The 22,509-nt window shown below is 40.2% G+C and overlaps 1 protein-coding gene and 2 long non-coding RNA genes across 3 annotated transcripts; 1 reads left to right on the plus strand and 2 right to left on the minus strand.

The window, feature by feature from the left end:
• Nucleotides 1-6,053: 6,053 nt before the first annotated feature.
• On the minus strand, nucleotides 6,054-7,261 carry LOC120747148. The gene is made up of 4 exons (XR_005699060.1): nucleotides 6,726-7,261; nucleotides 6,441-6,569; nucleotides 6,255-6,323; nucleotides 6,054-6,166 (listed from the first exon to the last, which is right to left on the minus strand). It is a non-coding gene; the product is annotated as an uncharacterized LOC120747148 (long non-coding RNA).
• Nucleotides 7,262-8,310: 1,049 nt separating this feature from the next.
• LOC120747082 lies at nucleotides 8,311-12,062 on the minus strand. Its single transcript, XM_040052694.1, has 8 exons — nucleotides 11,791-12,062; nucleotides 11,639-11,695; nucleotides 9,965-11,513; nucleotides 9,596-9,824; nucleotides 9,217-9,382; nucleotides 9,049-9,131; nucleotides 8,701-8,880; nucleotides 8,311-8,451 (listed from the first exon to the last, which is right to left on the minus strand). Exons 3-8 carry the CDS (start codon nucleotides 9,994-9,996, stop codon nucleotides 8,311-8,313), a joined length of 831 nt encoding a protein of 276 aa, XP_039908628.1. The 5' UTR covers nucleotides 9,997-11,513; nucleotides 11,639-11,695; nucleotides 11,791-12,062.
• Nucleotides 12,063-17,319: 5,257 nt separating this feature from the next.
• Nucleotides 17,320-18,642, plus strand: LOC120747146. The gene is made up of 3 exons (XR_005699058.1): nucleotides 17,320-17,383; nucleotides 17,810-17,867; nucleotides 18,410-18,642. It is a non-coding gene; the product is annotated as an uncharacterized LOC120747146 (long non-coding RNA).
• Nucleotides 18,643-22,509: the final 3,867 nt, after the last annotated feature.

Genomic DNA, 22,509 nt, shown 5'->3' on the forward strand with positions numbered 1-22,509 from the left:
GTTAATATCATTTTCATTTAAATTTTATTTAATTCTCTTCATATAGTGCCAAACAGATGTCTCAAGTCGTCACTGTTACAACATAGATAAACATGAACATGAAATCCATTATTTAATTCTCTTCCATTCACTCCAGTTCAATTCAATAGCTATATAGATGGATAGACAGATACTGTATTATATACTATATTGATTCCAAATGGAGAATTAATGTGTTATATCACCAGGATAATGAATTCAAGTAGTACAATCTCCAATAAACAGACAACACAGTTCAAGTTCAAAGTGCAATATGTGCAGGATCCAGGCTTTATATTGTAAGATGCAAAATGTTTATATATACATAATATTGTTGAAAAAATAAAGAAAGTTAAAAATCAAAATAAGTTTATTGTCACTGTGGCTGATGTGATTGCAATATGAACCCGGAAGCAGACAAGGGAGAGATGGAACTGAATCTTAACAAAAAAACAAACCATTTATTAGGTTGAAAAACACGAACACAAAACAAGGCCCAGCAAACAGGGGCGGAAACTAAAACTAAAACCTATCCTGGGAATAACTCGGTATGACTATGACAACTATGACAAGAAAAACATGAACATGAATCCGAGGAGGTGCATGCGAGAAACTCTGATGAAAAAACATGAACATGAACATGGACCTAAACAGAATCAGGAGATAACCTGAAACCCGGAATAACGTGAACGGAGGAAAACGCACCAACACTGCCCAGAGGAAGACAGCGGACTTAAATACACAGAAGAGAAAGGAGGGAAGTGGAAACACAGCTGACACAAATGAACCTGACACCACAGGGGAAGCAAAATGAAACACACTGAACATGGAAACACAACCCTTTCATAATAAAAGACGAAACAAGGAGAGACGTGGACGTGTGATGGGCTGAGTTGCCAAATGGCTGGTAGGCTTTTAGCTAGGCTTTAGCTTCAGCCAAGTGGAAGCTAAATTGGCTAGTCATTCATATGTAAATTAGGTTGTTACCTGAGAATTCTGGAGGGGAGTGGGGGTGTGTGAATGATTGCTGATTTCTAACTGCCAACTGCCTCTTTGTTTGCCTGGGGGGGAGCTGCTAAAAGCGGTGAACTTCCTTTTGTGTTCGTCTTGATGCATTCTCAATCATCCAGGAAAATAAATCTCCAAAAGTCACCAACTTGGAGTGGTTAGTTTCCTGAGCCACAAGGAAACTTGTGTTTCAGTTTGCCATCTTAGGGAGAAATCAACACACATGGGTGTATTTCCTTTGTTGCTGAGATTTATTGATAAAAACAGTACAAAAAAACAACCATTTGTACACATATTTACAAATAATAATAAAAAGTGAGTGAGTACATTTCAACATTTTCAGCAATCACTCACAATCCTGGCACTGCCATGGTATCTGTAGTCTGCATTTACCACATGTGTATCTGTAGCAGTGAACACATCGCACAGTGGCATGATTGTTCTTGCATTTGTGTTTGACCTGACACATGGCTCTTTTTCCAGGGCTAGGTGTGGAGGGTTGTGTCCGAAGCAACTGTTCTTTTCTTGCCTTCTTCCCAGCTACATGAGAGTGAGCCAGCTCTCTTGCAAGCTCCACCAGGAAGTCCACCCGTCTTTCCTGCGTCCCGGTGCATGCTTGATACAGCACATCCTGCAGGGCTCCATAGGATAATTCTAAAAAATGCTTTAGTTCCTCACATTTTAATGCAACCCACTGAATTAAAGCTGAAACTACATCTGAGTTGTATCATTTCAAATTCATTGTTGTAATTTACAGAACCAAAGTTAGAGAAAGTTGTTTCTGTCCAAAGTCTTATAGACATAACTGTATGATTTTCAATGATTTCAAGGACAGCTGAAGATAAAAAGTATTCAACAAGGAGAGACCAGGAATTAGTGACGTGCAGAGTTTGAATAAGAAGCTGTAATTAGACTGAATGCAAGACGAGAGCAAAGCCATGGCAACAGCAGGAAGTGGAGCAGGACCTGCGTGTGTCCATGAAGCTCCATGTTTTTGTGCACAGATCACATGCAGTCTGAAATGTTGTGCAGTCCAGACTGTATATTTTGCTGAGTGAAATACAAAAGCTTCCTTCATGGATGGAAAAGAAACAGTTTCAGTGTCAAATGAAACACTTTCTGTTGATTTCAACTCCCAGAACTGAGTTCAGCTGAGCTCCACGGTGCAACAATTAGACTCCACTATGTTTCCTCTGCTTTGTAACAGCAACAGGCTGTTTAGGGCAAGATTTGCTAAAAGGCTCAAAACAGCGCTTACAGACATGGTTGGTTTTTTGGGCCAATTACAAAAGTTCTGCTGTTTTCTAAACACAGGAGATGTGAGTTCAAATCTATAAAACACAAAAATAAGACATGCTTATTTGTATTAAATATCTGGATAATGATCTGTAGATGTTAAAAACATTAATAACACAGTTTGAATGTCCAGAATTGGGTCTTCATCAGGGTCACAAAAATCTTTGAGATTCTGTCTCTGACACACAATCCTGTCGCTGCGCTCGATTTGTAAACACTAACAGCTGTTTGACTCCAGAACCCAGTTTGTGTTGGTGCGAGGCATCAGTGGATCTCTCTCTTAGAGTAGAGTTAGAGTTACTACAGTTTCTTAGGAAACTGAAGAAGGCCTGTCTCCCTCCTCCAGATTCCCGTGCAAATGTCAGACAATTCAAAATCCTGTTTGACTTTATAAAGGAGCCACAAATGTGCAACAATCTTGACAGAGTGCCACAGTGTCACAGACAGCTGCACTGCCTTTGATGAGAAACACTGAGTGATAGTAAAACTAAACAATCACTGCAACACACTGATACAGCAGAAGTTGTGATTGTTCTTTTCATTTGTCCTGTTGTGTAGTTTGGCTGTAGTATGCCCCCCACCCACCCCCCTTTCAAGAAGCCAGCTGTATGATCGTCCACATTAAGAGAAGGAGTTAAAAGTGGGAGTCAAAACCTCCAACTTAAAGTGGAACATTAATGTCACACAAATGCAGACACAGACTCGGTGCCATTTTTATATTGTTAGATTCAGAGATTTTATTGAAGTTCTCAGTTATATTAGGGACATACAGAATGCTTTCTAATGGAATAAGAGGAGAGAGTGAAGCAACTGTGCCACCCTAAGGACCATGGAGTGGGATTAATGATCAGTTGTGCTCATTTGATACCAACTAATGTGTGTTGGGTGCATTGTGGGCGCCGCCCAGGAGCGAACCAAACCCCAAGACTGGCAATTGGGACATTGAATGTCACCTCTCTGGTGGGGAAGGAGCCTGAGTTAGTGCGTGAGGTTGAGAGGAACCGGCTAGATATAGTCAGGCTCACCTCAACACACGGCTTGGGCTCTGGAACCAGCCTCCTGGAGAGGGGCTGGACTCTGTCTCAGTCTGGAGTTGCCCCTGGTGAGAGGCGGCGGCCTGGGGTGGGTATCCTGGTGTCCCTTCAGCTTGCTGCCTGTATGTTGGGGTTTCTCCCAGTGGATGAGAGGGTTTGTTATCTGTGCCTCCGGGTTGGGGTTCAGAGTACCCAGCCTTCTTGGAGTCCCTGGGTGGGACACTGGAGGGTCCTACTGGGAGACTTAAATGCTCATGTGGGCAACAACAGTGAAACCTGGAGGGGCGTGATTGGGAGGAATGGCCCCCAGGACCTGAACCCGAGTGGTGTTTTGTTATTGAACTTCTGTGCAAACCACAGCTTGGCCATAACGAACACCATGTTCGAACATAAGAGTGTCCATAAGTGCACGTGGCACCAGGACACTCTAGGCCACAGGTTGGTGATTTGTTGAGTCTTCTCAGTTTGTGCTAAATCATTGAGTTGATTCTCAGTACTGTTCATTACAGTTCCTGACCTGTTCTTTCCTGTACCTAGATTTCCTGGACGCGTCCCTGACCCTGTGTGGATTGCCTGTTGCTGGATTGGCATGAGAGTGTAACGGTGTGAGGGTGAGTGGCTGATGAGGAGTGAGCGTGCGAGCCTGGAAGAGGTGAGTGTAACACAGACGATGCGACGAGGAGCACAGGCAGACAGGAGGGGACACAGCTGGAACTAATGGGCATAACGAGACACAAACCTACAAAGTAAAACAGGAAACTCACAGGCTGTTTCACAATACCAACTTGGGGACATGAACAGAACACAGAGGAAAGACACAGGTAGGGACAATAGAAACACTAAACACACAACTCAAACCCTAAGAACAAATACAAAACAGCAGAAACTGGAAAATAATATGGTATAATAATAATATGGTACATGGCACAGTTGCTGTTAGTGTCAAAAACTAAAATACAGGATCAAAAGACATTAGATAGACATTTTTAATTGAAGGCCAATTCATGCATATGTTAAACTGTGTACTTAAAAATTTCTATCGATTAGACCACAGCATAAAGTGCCATTGTGCACTATAATAATACTACTAACAGAATAATACATTTCAATCTACACACACGCACACATATACATTCAAATACATATATATACACACACACACATTTTCTCTCTTATTCACCCCCAAACCAACCTGATGCTTGTAGTATCTCCACAGCCATCAATTTTCTTTACTCTGCCATTTTCTCTTTTGATGTTTTTAATTTCATGACGGGAAAATCTGGAAATACTTTCATCACTGCCCGTGACATCTACCGAGAAATACTCAAAATTTTAATTGTGAAAAAAACAACCAATTCTGCTAAATATAAAATTTCTGATGTTTATAATCTTGCATAAACAGTATGAAAAACAAAGAGCAATAAATAGATTTAAGTCTTTATGAACACCAGGTAACTTCTAACACTCAGTTGTTGAAATGGACATCGTGGATGAATAACTATGTGATATACCTTGTAAACATAGAGAACAAAATGGACAGGGTTAAAAATAACACTCCACTCTACAGTAAGGGCCAGAGCCATGTATATTCTTTTAAGCTGATGAATAACTGAAATAGGGAACATCTCTAGTTACTAGTTATTAGATATAGTCTGCTTCCAATGTGTGGGCAGCTGACTTCTTTTAACATCTGTTGGGCAATACTCAGTACATTCTATAAAAATGTTGTGGAGAGTCGCAACCTGTGTTATGCTAGTGCCACAGAGACTCAATAAAGTGAGTCCACAGGGTGGCCCTACAGTCTCGTAAGGTGCTGTCAGAGATGTGGATGTTTTCCAAGTTAACCACAATGCTGGACAATACATACCACCTGCATCATGATGCGCTAGCCATTCACCAGAGCGTGCTCAGTGAGAGAATGAGATTACTGATAATGCACCATTATGACACAGGAAATAATTCCCTACGGTGACTTGCTCTCTTTAAAGTATAAGTACTATCTGCAATCGCTGTGCAGCCTTAATATTTGAAAATCCTAAAAAGAGTATGTCACAAAATCTGCATGACTTAGGGCACCAAAGTATTAACCATATACTTAATTTGTGCAGTATACTGTGAAATTTAGAATTAAGATGTATTCATATCTATTACAGCTACTGTTATGGATGTGGATATTCTTCTGACCATGGCATGATGGCATGGCAAACAAGTAAGAAATTATATACAAATGTATATTATCATCACTTACCATCACCACTAATACTCCACAGCTGAAGCCATCCTTCTGCACTGGATGGGTCAAGACACCTCCCTTCCATTTAATGTCGACCCTTTCTGTTTTTGCGTGGCGGGTTCTCCTCATTTTTAAGTAATCACCGCACATTATTACAAAGCAGAATACAATTTGGTATATGTCATATTTCCTAATTTAAAAAAAAAGATATTTTACAGAATTAAAGAGAATTTTATTTATTTTTTGGCCTGTCTCGTTTGGCTCTTTTGCCATCAGAATTATTGTCTTAATAATTTGTTCACCTGATAATTTTTATTTAACCGTACTGATTTATTTTGCAAATGAGACCTGGCCAAGAGGATGCCAACAGAGAAACACGCATTGTGGGGCCAGGTACAAAACGCTTCTACAAAAGTGAAGTTGTAGTAAACTAACTTTTAAAGCCTATTTGCATATAACAAAATGTGTTGAAGCCTAAGTACCTGAATTTACGTGCAGCGAGTTTAGAGTCTTCCTCCTCTGATGAACTTGGGGCAGGATCAAGGAGATAAACAGTGTGATTCACTGCATTGATGAACTGTAGCAAAGATAAATCATTAAAACAATATTAATATATCGTCATTAAAAAAATACACAGGCTTTAAAGTTATAATCTTGTTGCTTACCAGAAACTTCCAGTGTACATTTTTAATGTTAACAAACGTGACAATGGCCTGCTACTGATCGAAGTTTACCTGTCAGAAAACATTTATGTATTTCTTACAGTTTGTGGAATTCTATTAGCATTCAATCAGTAATTCTTTCTAAATGTATTTGAACATAATTATATGGACATTGGACAGTCATCTTACGTTCCGCAAGCTTTGGCGAGAAAGCTGTGTCCGATCACCAAAGAAAATCAAGCCCGCTGTGTAATGGTTCATAATGTAGATCCCCTTTTGCTCCTTTTTTGCCAGACAATGAAACAGCCCTTCAATTACCTACGTAAAGAATTTTCATAAACACAAAGCTATGTAATTTATACAATTTAAATTGTGTTAATGATAAATAATTACATGATAATGGCCTTTTAATTGAATTACATTACACAGTCGAATTATTGTGGTTATGAGTGCTTAAATTAATCATTGATATACCTCGCCTGTTAGCCACAGGTGTGGTCGAAGGGTTCGCAAATCACTGTGGCGGATAATTATGGACGTACCATGGTTTGTTGAGGGAAGCACAGAAACCACAACCTCTGTGTCTCTTTTCTTCCACAAAGACAGGACCTCCTCATTAAAGAAAAACACACTTAACATACGATCTTACCAGCTATTGAACATGATTTTGTTATTTCTAACAAAGGTTTATGGACTGTTATTAACAATATGTCTTTGGAAAATTCATTCAAAATGTATCACTCCAAGTCTTGAATGGTAAATGAACTGGTTCTTATAAAGCGCTTTTCTACTCTTCTGAGCACTCAAAGCGATTTACACAACTTGTGCATTCACCCAAGCAGATTTTTCTAAGTGTGTTCTAAGTAACATTCACACACAATCGATGGATGCACTGGAGAGCAATTTATGGTTAGTATCTTGGATTTTTGGTATGCAGACTAGGAGAAGCCAGTAATCAAACCAGCAACCTTCAAATCAGTAGATGACCTGCTCTACCACCTGAGCTACAGCCACCCTTGAGCACTGGTAACTATATAAACTCAAAGCTGTAATGGCAACACTTGCAAAGTTAATTTTCCCATACTCTAACTATGTTCCCGAATGCTTTTTCCCATTCAGTTTCTACTGAGGAAAAAATATTTATTTATTTAGTTATTCCCAAAATTTACCATGTAATCACTGCATTCATTTTGAATTTTGGTGCCTCCCACTTAAGTTAAGGTTACAACTAGTCAACCAAAATCCTGGATATTCACATCGAATGAGTTGAACATGAATATCAACATGTAAATAAATAAGATTTGCCCTTCATACACGTGTCCATGACTGATTACTGTGTCATGGAAAGGATCTTCTATGGAAAAAGAAGGCATTACTATTACTTTGATGAATCCTTTATGTTAGCAGTTGTCAATCCTACCTGGAATTCTGGAGTTTCCAAGGTAACATCCTCAACTCTACCAGTCTGCACAGGGGAACTCGGGGCCATAGAGGAAGCAACCTATATAAATATCGTGTACAAGAAATACAAAAAATGTTATGCAAAATATTGGTCTTTATATATGAACGATAAATTTGCGCAACATTTTATACCGTCTTTGAAGATCTCCTGAAAGGAAATGGCTTGCGGAGTACTGTGTCACGGTCCTGAGTCTGTGGACTCAGTGTTTTTCTGTTTGTATTAGTTATCTTTGTTTTCATGATGTGTTTTGATTCTCTTGGGTTTGATTTCTGTCACTGTATCCCCTAGTTTAGTCCACGTCTGTTCAGTTTCCTGTTTTACTTTGAAAGTCTGTGTACTATGTCAATGTGTTGAGTTTTGCCGCCCCTTGTCTTGTCATGTCTGATGAGTCCCAGCTGTGTTCTCCTCCTGTTTCACATTCCCTAATCACCTCAGTATGTATTTAAGCCCTGTGTTTTTCCCTGCCAGTTGTTGCGTCCTCCACGTTTGTTGTGTGTGTATCCATGGTCGTCTACCTTCAGCATTTCCTGTCTAGTTAGTTTAAGTTGTTGTTTATGTATCGTCCAAAGGTGACTCTCCAGCAAATAAAGCCGTCGTTTAAGTTAATGTTTTGTCTCCGAGTCCTGCACGTGGGTCCAGCCACTGACAGCCACACAACTCATCGTGACTTACTGTTACATATCTCCTCTTCTTTTTTTGGCGACGTTCCTTCCATTTTTCTTCGTCCACTCTAAATTTCTGAACCAAAAATATGAGTCATTGAACATTGTTTAGGAATTACAAGTGAAAGGCTGTGACAACATTTTCCTTAATTTACAATAAACCAAAACACACAAAAATGTCCAGTAAGACACACAGGTGCAACCAAGCTATAACATCACAATGTGGGGCACCTCAATATCCCACCACATCAAGAAGACTTTTTTTTGCATGTTCCAGTTTGAAACGGCAAAGCATTGATGGACATCAGCCAGTCATTTTGCAAACCTTTCTTTGAAGCATTCTTTTTGAGTCTTCGTACTCCTTCAGCAGCGCTGTGTGACTGATTTGATACTGGACAACAAAGTCATCCAGCCTGGTGAGCCTTCCCGAATGTAGACGGATATGTTTCAGATCCCACTGGCTCTTCTCCATTATCCCCTGCGTTTTATTATTCTCAGTAATATTCTGAAAAATCAAATTAAGAAATCATTAAATGTGATTTTTTTTTTAAAGATACACATTGTTGTTGTGTGCAATGTTGTATGATCTGCAATACAGATGACTCCTCTGGACCCGCCGTTTCTCAATCACACCACACAAATATGTATATATACTAAAAATCATGTGTCTTACTTGTCTCTTGATCTTTCTTAAGGCATTGTATTTGTTGTGGTACTGCTCATACATTTTCCCAGTGCCATGTCTTCCAAGGTCACCTTTGGATTTTGAAGATTAGAATAATATTGATGTGTGTAATTTCATTTTATAAACTAATTACTTGTCTACTTTAAAATGGCTTACCTAACATTATTGCAGACCATAATCCAGAAAAAGGAAGAAGATATTTGCTGATGTGCTCCATGAGCCCCTTGCTGTAGTAAGGGTTTGCCTCACCATCCATCTCCAATGATGTGTTGGAAATGAGCTTCTTAAAATGTCTCCCAAAGAGGTTGTTTCCCTTGACTCCCTAGCCAACAGACAAAACAGAATAATTATGTGATTTGAACATTGTGTGCACTCATCTTTCATATCTATAATCTAAAAACCCAACATTATGTTGTATAAAACATTTAAAATTACTTGTGACTTGTGATTATTATGCTATTCCAAAGTATTTAAAAAGATATATAAGAGGCAAAAGTTTAGCCTTTAGTTTTAATAAAAATTGACTTCAGTTTACCTTCAGGTCCTCATCAGCTTTTGAGTTTCTGTCATTGCCATCAACATCAACATTGGCTTTCTGCATCAACAACTGAAGGTTGTGAAAATGTTTTTCGACATTCTCACCACTACATGGACTCCCAAAAACAACTGCAGCACTTTGAACCATGTCAGTGAGGTCTTTTAAGGAAGTTGCAGTAGTGAAGACTCCAAAAGTGTGCATTGCAAGATGGTAGTTCTTTGGTGCACTGCAGTTAAAGAAAAAATTGTCTTTAAGTGTTTCCAAAACAGTAATAATGTTTTCCCAAATTGAAAAATGAAATGCCATGTCACATGTCACAATAAAAAAACAAACAAGTGAATACCGTATTAAAAGGACTACACTTACTACTTTTTATAGATCTCCTTGGCATTCTTCATAACATGACTAAGGCATCTGTGAAGAATTGGAACCTCGAAGTCTTCCTTGTTTCCTTTCCCCGAAGCGATGTTATAATAATGATTTATTGTGTCAGAGAGATTTTTTTTGCAAAAGCTAAACAGATAGCTTGCATTAGGACCATAGATCCATCACACATAAGCATTAAAGGTGAACGCATGGCTTTGCGCCCAAAGGCCCTTGCAACATCAGTCAGAAATGCTTCCAAAAAATATGTAACTGAGGCAGTGGTATGGTCACATGTTAAATATGTAGCCACTGGTAGGGGAGAGGATGTTTTCCGTGGATTTCTTACTACAAGTTCGTAAACATAGAAAGGAGGCGAACCCTTTCTTTTTTTCATGATACTTCCTGTAGCATCCAAATAAAGTATGTCCTCCCGACAGCGGCTCTGGAAAATCTCAATGCTCCTGGAAGACCATAAAAAAACACCTTTTGGATGTAACATCACTTTCTGCAATACATCCTCTGGGTTGTTCTTCTTGTTTGCCACCATTAACTGGAGACTCATAATCTCATTATGATGAAGACGACTTTTCTTTCGGATTTCCAAGGCTATGTTTCTCAACACTTGAGGAGTTGGAACTTCATCTCTACACCCCGATTGCACAACATCATCATCCATTTTGCTCATTGTTTCCAGATACATGGCTCTAGGTAATTGCTTTTCCAATTCATGGCCAATTTTATCTCTCTTATGAGCTCTTACAGGTCTTCTTCTTAGTTCATAGTGGTTGTGCACACACTCGAGACCTTGAAAATTGACTTTTGCCTTTAGATCGTCTTCATTATCTACAGTGACAGTGACAGTGACTGGACAATCCTCAAAACTGCAGTAACCCAGACACCAGAAGAAAGGGCCCTTTCTTACTGAGTCCAAAGCCTTGACTCTGTGCCTTTTGAAGGCAAAGGAACAATATGGAAACACTGTCCGTATTCCGTCTGAAATCAGATTTGTCCACTGTAGTCCCTTGTATCCTCTTTGGGATCTCTTATTTTTTATATTAGTCCATTCTTTCCTTTTCAGGAAAAAAAAATTTGTTGCAAGTGGGACCCTGATTCTTATGAATCCATCATCAGATGAGTTGCTGTTAGGCTAAAAAAGAGGAAAAATTTATTTTGTGAGAAAACATTTTGTCCATGTTACATAACTACCGTAATATCAGTAAATATACCTGAAATACTTGTGTATTTTAAGTATATTAACAACCAGTGTTTCTAATGTCAGAATATATAGCAAAAATTCATGTTGAGAAGTGTCATGAAATATAAATTTCATTCTATGTTACAACATTTGATAAAATTCTTTATTTAATTGTATATTGTGTTTTTAAAAATATTTTTTATGTAATATAAAGTGGTCATTTAAACAATGATCCTAGCGCCAATCATAACTTATGTGAAAGCATTTTTAATGACTGACCTGCTCAGGAGACAGCTGTCCATCCTCCTGTGAGGAGATGTCCGGTGACAGAGAAGCGGCAGCTGATAGTTCTTCCTGTTGAAAATGACATTACCCGTAACAATATTAATTTTAGGGATAATTTCAACAGTAACACATTGACTAAAATTTGGTATACCAACATATTTGATATCAAACACATAGAATTTTATTTATGGAACCTGCTCTGGTGGCTTTTGTCCATTATCTGAATCCCCTTTGACTGGTATAGACAAGTTCTGTAGAGAACAGGCATACATTTTTAATAAATTTGATTTTAACTAAATAATTTAATACAATATATTTTTTATAAAAATAAGTGAAAAGAACTAACCTGACGAAATGCATCACAAATTCTGTAGCGGTTATTTTGATTATTCTGAATACCAAGTGTCAGGCAAACTTGACCCCAGGGGCCTTCTTTATGAAGTGCATGGTCCTCCAGTTGGATGCCATGTTTTTTCAGCTGTTCCACAGTTTCAATAATTTCATTGATTGTAATCGTTTTATTTTTGTTCTAAAACAGAAGATATAGCATTTTCAGTTTTATTTTTCGTGGAAAATGTATATGAAAGAAAAGAAGAAAAAAATACATACCCCAAATAAGCAGAAGCGGTAGACTCTAAGTGTAAAAAAGAAATCATTACATTGTCATTTATATCATTGAAATCATAACATTTTATAAAGAATATGTATAATATTCTCAATGAATTGAGAACAATTTTAAATCGGTGCCACTAATTACAAAACTATCAACTTTGTTTCTATTCAAGTACTATTTGAACATGTTTTTGTGAAATACAATGCCCCTGAAGAAAATGTGCAGCACTTGATGTTAAAAAGCCATTGCCTGTTAGCAACAGATGTGCCTGTTATAGAACACGTGTTAATTAATTTCTGCCGTATGCTACAACTTTGCCTGAGTCCTGTGCGCAAATCTTTTTTTGTTTTTGCTCATAGCGAAGCCTGTTATCGAAAAAAAACCCAGTAATAATATGGTGAAATAAATGTAATTTTAAGTGTTACACATAAGAAAAAAGACATTTTTACAATCAGAAATAAACTAGCTAATATCTTAGGCTAGGCTACAAGTAGGGATGGGTATCGTTTAGGTTTTATCCGATACCGGTGCCAAATCGGTACTTTTGAAACGGTGCCGGTGCTCAAACGGTGCTCAAACCGGTGCTTAAAGAATGGAGAACACAAAATTGGTCCAAAAACCTCTCATGTTCAGCTGGTTTTTTGTAAAAAGATAACAATGTTAGCCTTTTCTGCAGCTATGGGGCATATATGGTATCACTCTTGGCTGGAAGCAGTGCTTAAACAATGGAAAAAACACAAACTTTGTCCAAAAACCTCTCATGTTTAGCTGTTTTCCACTTTTTCTTTGGTCAGTTTAGCCTTTTTGGCCAGGGTGAAGGGAGTATCTGCCATCAAACAAGAAGACAGCCGCATGTAGCTATGATGATGTTTGCTAGTTCACCTTACATGCATTAATGTAATAACGTGGTTAGCCTACTCAAAGTAAATTACACACGAACAACATTAAGCTACTCACGCAGAGAAGAACGGCTGCTGCTGCATCATCATCCTCATCATTTCTGCTACACTGGCAGGGCTAGGGGCCAGGACTCTATTCTTCGGGTTTTTGGGGATGTTGCTAAATCCGGGTCCGATAACAGGCACCACACCCGCAGTAGATGCGCTCGGTGTGAGGTCTCGCAGCAAGCTATCAAATACGGCGCATTTCTCGGCTTTAAAAAAAAACGCTATGCGTCACCAGGTGTTTCATCAGATTCGAGGTGTTACCTCCTTTGACAGCATCACAGTATCACCTTAAAGCACTTGTTGCAGGCTGCTGAGTTTGCATATTTTGCTGTGAAGTACAGCCAGACTTTTGACCGCTTCGTCTTGGGCATTTTTAATCTGTAGCTCTGCTCTATAAGAACGTACGTACCTGGCCCCGCCTACTATCCTCGGAAACATAAAATGATTGGCTAGAAGTGTATCACAGCTCAGGAAAAAAAAGCACCGAAATAAAGCACCGAAATGTGCGCTGCTTTTCGGTCTGGTTACTACCGTTTATGGCACCGGACACCGGTACCCATCCCTAGCTACAAGACTTGATTACTCAATTACATGTAATTGGAGATGAACTACTTTGTTAGCAAATTTTAAAAGTTAATATTTAAAGTTTATACTTAAAAAACGAACTCACCCCTTCTCCTTCTTCGGCATTTTTTCTGCACAAGACTTTTATGTTTAAAATGACATGTTTTCACCTCTAGTTTTTGGAGTGTCGACAGAGTCAGACACTCAAAGCTCGCATGTCCAGTAGTGGGCGGTATAGGCTCTCCAACAGATTTAGTTTTTTTCAAGTGGACCATTATGGCTTTGCAATATTGCTCCACTTGATTAAAATTTTAAAATATCTCTATTTATTCAATCATTTTATTGTAAAATTTAAATTTGCAGTTATTATCAAAGGAATACACATAAGTGGTTGATAGGAAATATTAAGACTTAGACAAGAGACGTTCAAAAGATGGGGAAAAACAGAGGGGATGTGGGACGGTGACACAAGACAGTAAATTCCATTGGATTACCTACTGGAAGAAAAAAACAGAAAAGAAAACAAGCAAAAATATAACACAGTACACAACAGCAAGTATCACATCCACAACCTAGATAAGTATAAGTAACAGTAGATAATAAATATTGGTGTCAGCACGGCCCCTGCCAAGAAACATTGCCATCTACATGTATTTAAAATTGAGACGTGGGCACCGGCAACTTAGGAGAGGTTGAATACACAGACCATCCCTTGGACGCCATTCAGCATGCCCAGCACAAGTGATGTTGATGTATAGATTGTGGAATAAAATTGAGGTACAGGTGGTCGGAAGGGGACACAGCAGGAATGTCTCACACCCACCTCAGTGAAACAACTGTACGCCAAAGCCCTGCATGTGTGGCGGTGTGATGGAGTGGGGATGAGGAGGGGAGGGAAGTGAAGGCAAAGTACTCTCTCGTGGGGCCAGGTCCCCCGCTGACCCAAGTAGGCACCCCTGGAAGCCACAAAGGCCCATCCGGACGGGGGCCTACATTAGCACCACCACCAAGCCCCACGGAGCCTTGGGTGGTGGGCGCACATCGTAACCCACCACAGAGGAAAATACATCCACCCAAACATTCAATAATCTCTCTGACTGCATAAGACGAAAGACACCACAGCTGAGTTTATTGTCCACCTCTGTACTAATTTTAAAGTTAACTATTGTCTTTTTTTTGTGGGTTTTAAATGTGGTGAATACTTGACAAACAAAGTAAAAAGAAAAAACCAAAAAGACAATTATAAATTAAAGGGCCTTGGAGATGTCATTCAAACTAACACCATTGCACATCAAAATATAAATGTGAGTAACAGAAAGAATAAAAAAACATTCCAGAATAATTCTAAGGTGGAATTACCCTGTGGAAACAGGAACTTTCCATTTTAGAGCATTTTGAAATCACTGAAAGTTAGGTCAATTATGGACAATTTGAAAGGGCTTTTATTTTTGAAAGCAAAATCAGAATTACTTGATATTGATATGGTATCACTGTGGGGTTGTATGCTGTTGATCTAAAGTGGAATTACCCTGTGGAAACAAGAATTTTTCATTTTAGAGCATTTTGAATCGTTAGAAGATTAAGTCAAATATCGGCAATTTCAAAGGGCCATTACTATGAAAAGCAAAATCAGACTGACTTGATATTGATATCGTATCACTGTGAAAAAGACTGCGGTTGGAAAGTGTTGATACAAAGTTCAAATAGTATTTGGAAATACGACTTTTGCTTTTCAGAGCATTATGAAGTCATTGAAAGAGTAGTTCAAAAATGAAGATTCACAGGGCTTTTACTTTGAAATCCAAACTAAGATGGCCTTGATAGTGACAGGGCACAATTAGGGTACAAGGCTGTGTCATATAGATCGTTCATTAGAGTTTGTAAAATAAAAAAAAAAAGGCTAAATTATATGTTATTATGTTCTTAACATATCTGTTAATTGTTAATTAGATGCATTTTTTTTTCTTTTTCTGCCCATTCTGTTGGTTTTTGTTTTTTTGCCCTTCTCCCCCGTCCCTCTTCTCAGCTGTTTCTCTTTCCCTCTTTCTTTCTCCCCTTCTTTCCCCCAGTCAAGTCTATCCCGTATTCAGCAAGTGAAAATAAAATAAACAATAAAAGGTGAATCAAATGGACCATTACGGCAAGGCTGGGATGGTCAATTTGGTAAAGTAAATCCGTTGGGCATCTTTCTTTGCCTTTAGACAATAATTCTGATGGCAAAAGAGCCAAACGGGACAGGCAAAAAAAAAAAAAAAAAAAAAAAAGTCCAGTCACACCTCCAACACTTAACACCCACAACTACTACTTGGCTCTATATTAGGAGCCACTGACTCACCTGCCAAACACCACCTTTTACAGCACCTACTGTTTATAATGCTGCTCTGTCCTTTCCACAACACCTACCTGCATGGTTTTGCTGAGAATACCAAGCCACAAGGTGACATTCACATGATTTAATTAGGAAAGAAACTAGCATACATTCAAGCGGATCCCAAGAGTGAGTTACTTAAAAGACAGTAAATGCACAACTTCCTCAAAGCACTTCAAATATGTGTGAAATTGAAGCCAAAAAATTCCCAGCTAACTTTCCAGGAAGTCCTCCATGCCCGTGCTTTGAATTGGTTTCTTTTTAGATAGATTGCAAACAGTTTGACATGTTGACGTATGTAAAGTGCAGTAAAAATAGAAAGAAAAGAAAGTAGAAAAGAGAAAAAAAACAAAAAAAAACATATCTGTTAATTCACTCGAAGTTGGCTTTTATTTTGAAATCCGGTTTCCACATCCATTCCCGTAATACTTTGAATACACAGGGAACGTAAAACAAACTGGAGGCTGGCTTGACTGCAAGTCTCAAATTGGAGGCTGGCTTGACACCAGTGCTGCACTGACTGTGGGACTGTAATGTGTTAAAAGCAGGTTGAAGACGGCTCAGAAACATTTGAAGATTAAAATTTAGCATTATGGCTGCTGGTGCTTTGTAAAGCCTCTACTCAGCTGTATTTTTGTTACTAATTTATGTTTGTTGTTGTTTAACACAGATTTCAGAAGAGCAAATATGCTTAATAGTTTAACTAGATTTCATTTGTCAGTGTGGGACTGCTGAGTCACCTGAAGAACTCATTTCATTCATTCTCCACATGATGTTCATATACAGAAATGTTTCACAGGAACTGATATCTCCCAAAGGGTGAACTAGTGTGTTTCCATAGATTACCTCTGTATGAATGTACTTCTTAAATGAAGGCAAGTGTTTGTCCTTTTTTGTTCCTCAGGTACAGTACGTGATATCAAGGGCAGGCGGTCAACACTGGGGGAAGACAAGAAGCAGACGTACTTCCAAGAGGGAGCTGCAGTGAGGTCAGAGGTCAGAATTTAACAGCTCAGGTTTATATTTTAGAGGTTATAAAAAATCAAAATCTATTTATAAAGAAACCTTTAAATAATAGTCATAATTATGCTTATTATAAGAAATATCAAACATTTAAGTGGATTTTCTGTTACACATATCGTGTTAGCCCTGCAATAAACTGGCAGCCTGTCTTTGTCCTGTATCAGCTGGGATAGGCTTCATCCTCCTGCAACCCTGAATTGGATACATTGTATTCCAATTATGTAATCTGATCATTTACAAACTGAAGGTATCTAATCAAAATGTAAGTAATAATTATAAAATGGGAAAGCAGAAATAAGTGTGACATAAATGTAAATGTGTGAGCTGACAGAGAGGACAGCTACATGCAGTCTGAAAAACCTCCTGTTAAAGGAGGAACCAGTTAGAAGCTGTTTTCAAAGTAGCTGAGCAGATTTCATCTCAAGTAAGCGATTAACTGTTTGTTCATCTGTTCTGCCACTTAAAGAGCATTTAAGGACATCTTTTGAGTGTCCAGTTGAATTAATTCTACTGGCTCTCATGGTCATTTGTTATTATAGACATATTTTTCATGTTCATCCAGCTATTTAGTAAATTCTATCTATTTAGTAATATCCATCAGCTATAAAATGTAATATAAATATAAAAATATCTAAATATCTCCTGTCCTTTATGTTTTAATGATGTAAGTCTGTTATCGTGGTACATTAGCATTCCTCACATATCAATGAGATGCTGTACAGTACAATCCTACTGACACAGCAGAGGGATAACGACGGCTATTCAACATCGTTACACGACACATTCGAGCTGCATGATGCGGACAAAGTGACTAAATCATCTTTTTTGTGGTTTATTGTCTTCAAACCAGCAGACAAAGCTGATGGCAGAAGATGTCAGAGAAGAACTTCAGGCCGTGGACTGAAAAGGTATTTTTTTCTTGTTATCAAAAGACATTTGGAGTGGCAGCTTCTACAACTGGTTGTGCTGAAGTAAAGCTTACAGTCTAAGAAATCACAGTGTTGATATTCAGCACAAAGAGAAAAGAGCCACCAAAAAGCTGTCAGCCACAGATGTGCTATAAGTGTTAGAAACTCTGCTTATGGAGAAACTTTCTAAGTCTAACAGAGGACAGGAACTCCTGCCCAAATAACATGATATAACCCCACATACAGCCCAGCCATAAAGTGAACCAAGTCATTTAGTTAAAGACAGCATGGGACCAAATGCATGTAACCAGCCTGCACCAACCTGACATTTCTTCCTCCTGAATTAAATGAATGAATGGATGAAAGTTAAATGACTACAAACCTAAAGCCACTAGTTCCCACACTGGAGCTCCCTGACACTGTGTGTTAACCGTATTTAGCTTGTATCAACAGTTGTAACAGGCTAAGCCACCTGAGACACTGCATTGAATTTGTTCCTGTCTTAATGATTTCAGCTCAGATGTTCTGCTTTTTCCTTTCAGTAGATCAAAGCAGCTCGTGCTCCTTCTGCTTCCAATTTAGAAGAAGAAGAAGAAGAAGAAGGCGAAGGCTTCAGCGAAGTGGCGTTCATGGTCTCAGTGAACAGTCACGGTCACACACTGCATGTGGTTTTAAAAGCAACATGTCTGTTCACCACAACAATGGAGATGTGTAATATTAGTGCAGCTACGGTTTGTTCTTGAACATCAGTTCTGTTTTCTACTTTGATCACTTAGACCAAAAAAGTGTTGTTTTCAGATTCTTTCTTTTACATCTATTAACCACCTGTTCATTTTTTATTACAATTAGTTTCACATGTTTCACATGATCCAAGATGGCGCCGCGTATGGATGCCCTGGTGCTTCGGTGCGTTACTTCTGTTTTGTTTTTGTGCATTTCTTCTGTGTCTGGGCACTCCTCTGGATATTCTTACACCAGAGAAGAGCTTCTTAACTACAGGACTACAACACCTGTGGATCTATTTCCAATATTTGTCGCATCTGCGGCAGATTTACTGCAGACTCTGATCAGGAAAGTGAGACGCCGAAAGAGAGGAAAGCGAGCCGGCGCACTCGTGCGTCTGAGGAGACGCGGACTGCGAACTGCTCTTCCTGGGATCTTCCTTTCCAACGTACGCTCACTCGGGAATAAGATAGACGAACTGGCCCTGATGAGAAGCATGAACAGAGACTTTGCCTCCTCCTGTGTCCTATGTTTTACGGAGTCGTGGCTCAGTGAGGACATCCCAGACTGCGCGCTCAAGCTGGAGGGCTTTCATCTGCTGCGCGCAGGCCTCTCTCTCTGGTAAGACCAAAGGTGGAGGTGTCTGCTTCTACATTAATAGTGGCTGGTGCACAGATGTGACAGTGATTGCTCAGCACTGCTCTTCCTCTCTGGAATACCTTTTTATTCACCGCAAACCGTTTTATTCTCCGCGGGAGTTTGCTTCATTCATCCTGGCCGCTGTTTACATCCCGCCAGACGCGGATGCGCAGGCAGCTCAGTGCGCACTCGCGGAGCAGATACTGCCACATGGAGCGGACATTCCCGGACTCTCTCATCATTGCTCTTGGGGACTTTAACAAAGCCAATCTGAGCCATGAGCTTCCGAAATATAAGCAGTATATTAAATGCCCGACCAGAGAGGAGAGGACATTAGACCACTGTTACAGCACGATCAGCGGGGCCTATCGCGCGGTGCCCCGCGCTTCACTCGGACTTTCTGACCACGTCATGATCCACCTAATCCCCGCGTACAGACAGAGGCTGAAGCTCTCCAAACCTGTCGTGAGGACAAAAAAACTGTGGAGCAACGAGGCTGTGGAGGAGCTTCGCACGTGTTTGGAGTCTACAGACTGGGACACAATGAAGGCTGCTTCTAACAGCTTGGACGAGTTTACGGACACTGTCACCTCCTATATCCACTTCTGTGAGGACAGCATTGTGCCATCACGCACCAGGGTGAGTTATAACAATGACAAACCCTGGTTTACTCCTAAACTCAAAAAGCTGTGGCTGGAAAAGAGAAAGGCGTTCAGAAGCGGAGACAGGGACTGCTACAGAGAGGCCAAGTACAGGTTCACTAAAGAAGTGGACATTGCTAAACATCAGCACTCTGAGAAGATGCAGCAGCAGATCTCAGAGAATGACTCGGCCTCTGTGTGGAAAGGTTTTAGGAATATCACAAACTACAAGCCTAAAACCCCCCACTCCACTGATGACTTGCTCTTAGCCAACACCCTAAACGACTTCTACTGCCGTTTTGACGAGCCATCAGGCAGCCTTCACACCTCCAACGGCCCCAACAATAGAGGCACTTTAGACACTAATTCCCCCACCTCTCCCCCCTCCATAGAGCCATCACCACCTTCAAACTGTTCACCTACAACACCCCCCTCCTCACCCCACACAAAAGAGGATTTCACACCACCTCCTCCCACCACAACTCTTCATATTCATGAAGCAGATGTGAGAAAGCAGTTTAAGAGTCTGAATGCTCGAAAAGCTCCCGGCCCAGACGGTGTGTCTCCTGCCACCCTCAGACACTGTGCAAACGAGCTGGCCCCAGCGTTTTCTGGCATTTTCAACTCCTCACTGCAGGCATGTCATGTGCCTGCCTGCTTCAAGTCCTCTACCATAATCCCTGTCCCCAAGAAACCTAGGATCACTGGACTAAATGACTACAGACCCGTGGCTCTGACATCTGTGGTCATGAAGTCATTTGAGCGCCTGGTTCTCTCCTATCTCAAGACCCTCACGGCCCCCCTCCTGGACCCCCTGCAGTTTGCATACAGAGCCAACAGGTCTGTAGATGACGCCATCAACATGGCCCTACACTTCATCCCGTTATTGGGCTCATCTCGGACGGGGATGAGTCTGCCTACAGGAGGGATGTTGAACGTCTGGTGTCTTGGTGCAGCTACAACAACCTGGTGCTGAATGGCCAGAAGACAGTGGAGATTATTGTGGACTTCAGGAAGCACACAGCTCCACTCCCCCCCATCATCCTGTCTGACACCCCCATCACCTCTGTGGACTCATTCCGCTTCCTGGGTACCACCATCACTCAGGACCTGAAGTGGGAGCCCACCATCACCTCCGTCATCAAGAAAGCCCAGCAGAGGATGTACTTCCTGAGGCAGCTGAAGAAATTCAACCTGCCAACACGGACGATGATGCAATTCTACACCGCAATCATCGAGTCCATCCTCACCTCCTCCATCACCGTGTGGTACGCTGGAGCCACTATCAGGGACAAACAGAGACTGCAGCGTGTTGTGCGCTCTGCTGAGAAGGTGATTGGCTGTAGACTCCCATCTCTGCAGGACCTGTACACCTCCAGGACACTGCGGCGTGCAGCTCGGATCTCAGCTGACCCTTCTCACCCTGGACACAGTCTGTTTGACCTGCTCCCCTCAGGCAGGAGGCTCCGGTCGATTCGCACCAGAACCTCTCGCCATGAGAACAGTTTCTTCCCCTCTGCTGTTGGACACATGAACAATAAACGTATGACTGTCCCCACCACTAACACATGACCCTACGCTGTGTTCACTGCATCATTCCATGTTCTGGCACTGATCACCACCTGCACTCATGTATATATCTTTCTACGTAGCACTTTTAATTCTTATTCTCATGTATATCTCATGCATATATCTTTCTACGTAGCACTTTTAATTCTTATTCTTACTTTTATTTTTTCATGTCTATTTAAGCGCAATTTATGACAGCATGTTTGCACTGAAGCACCGCAGCAATTTCCTAATGTTGTAAACCTGCTCAACATTTGGCAATAAAACCCTTTCTGATTCTGATTCTGATTCTGACATAAATGTTAGTGTTTCCTTTATGATCTTTTAATGCTTACACTACACTGTACACATTAGAGACATTTCGGTTTCCTGTTTCTGTTGACTCAGAGTTGTGAAATGTTCTTTTATTTAATGCACAATATGAAGCTCATAATTTTCTTACAAATAAAACTCTAATGACAAACATGAACAGCTGTGCTTATTTCTGAGACATGAGTTTTTGAATGTGTTCATATTTAGACAGTGTGCATCTGTATGCTGAAACTGTGATGGTGAACCTGAGGTGATGGTCAACAGAAGGCAAATATATATCAATATAAAACAATATTGAAGTAATGTCTTTACCCTCTGCAGCGTGTGCACGCAATCACCTTATTCACTGTAGTAAACATGCACCGCTAGCTCACGTGACTGACTGTCTCCATGGTTACATCGTATATTATTAGCTATGTAAACAGCTTCCAAAGATACCGCCATAGCTCTCTGCAGCTGTAACACTTTCACACTTTGCAAATCATTTCACGTGTTTGATAGTTATGAAGACAGAATATGTTTTTAAGGTCATGCTAGGCGGTTGCTATGGTGGTTGCTGTGGACTTGGGTGGACCGCGTCCAATTCCTGTTATTAGCTGTCCGCCGCAGGAAGGCTGCGTTCCATTTACAAGTAGTGACAGTCTGCCGCAACTCGAACTCAAACCCCACTTTGTTCTTTAATTATAGGCCTTTTATAGCCGTTCATGACACGCACACACACACATAAAGCACTTTGCCTCACCATGAGAATGCAACTT

Source organism: Simochromis diagramma, unplaced genomic scaffold (assembly GCF_900408965.1).
Source record: "Simochromis diagramma unplaced genomic scaffold, fSimDia1.1 OVJJ01000419.1, whole genome shotgun sequence".
Lineage (NCBI taxonomy): Eukaryota > Metazoa > Chordata > Actinopteri > Cichliformes > Cichlidae > Simochromis > Simochromis diagramma.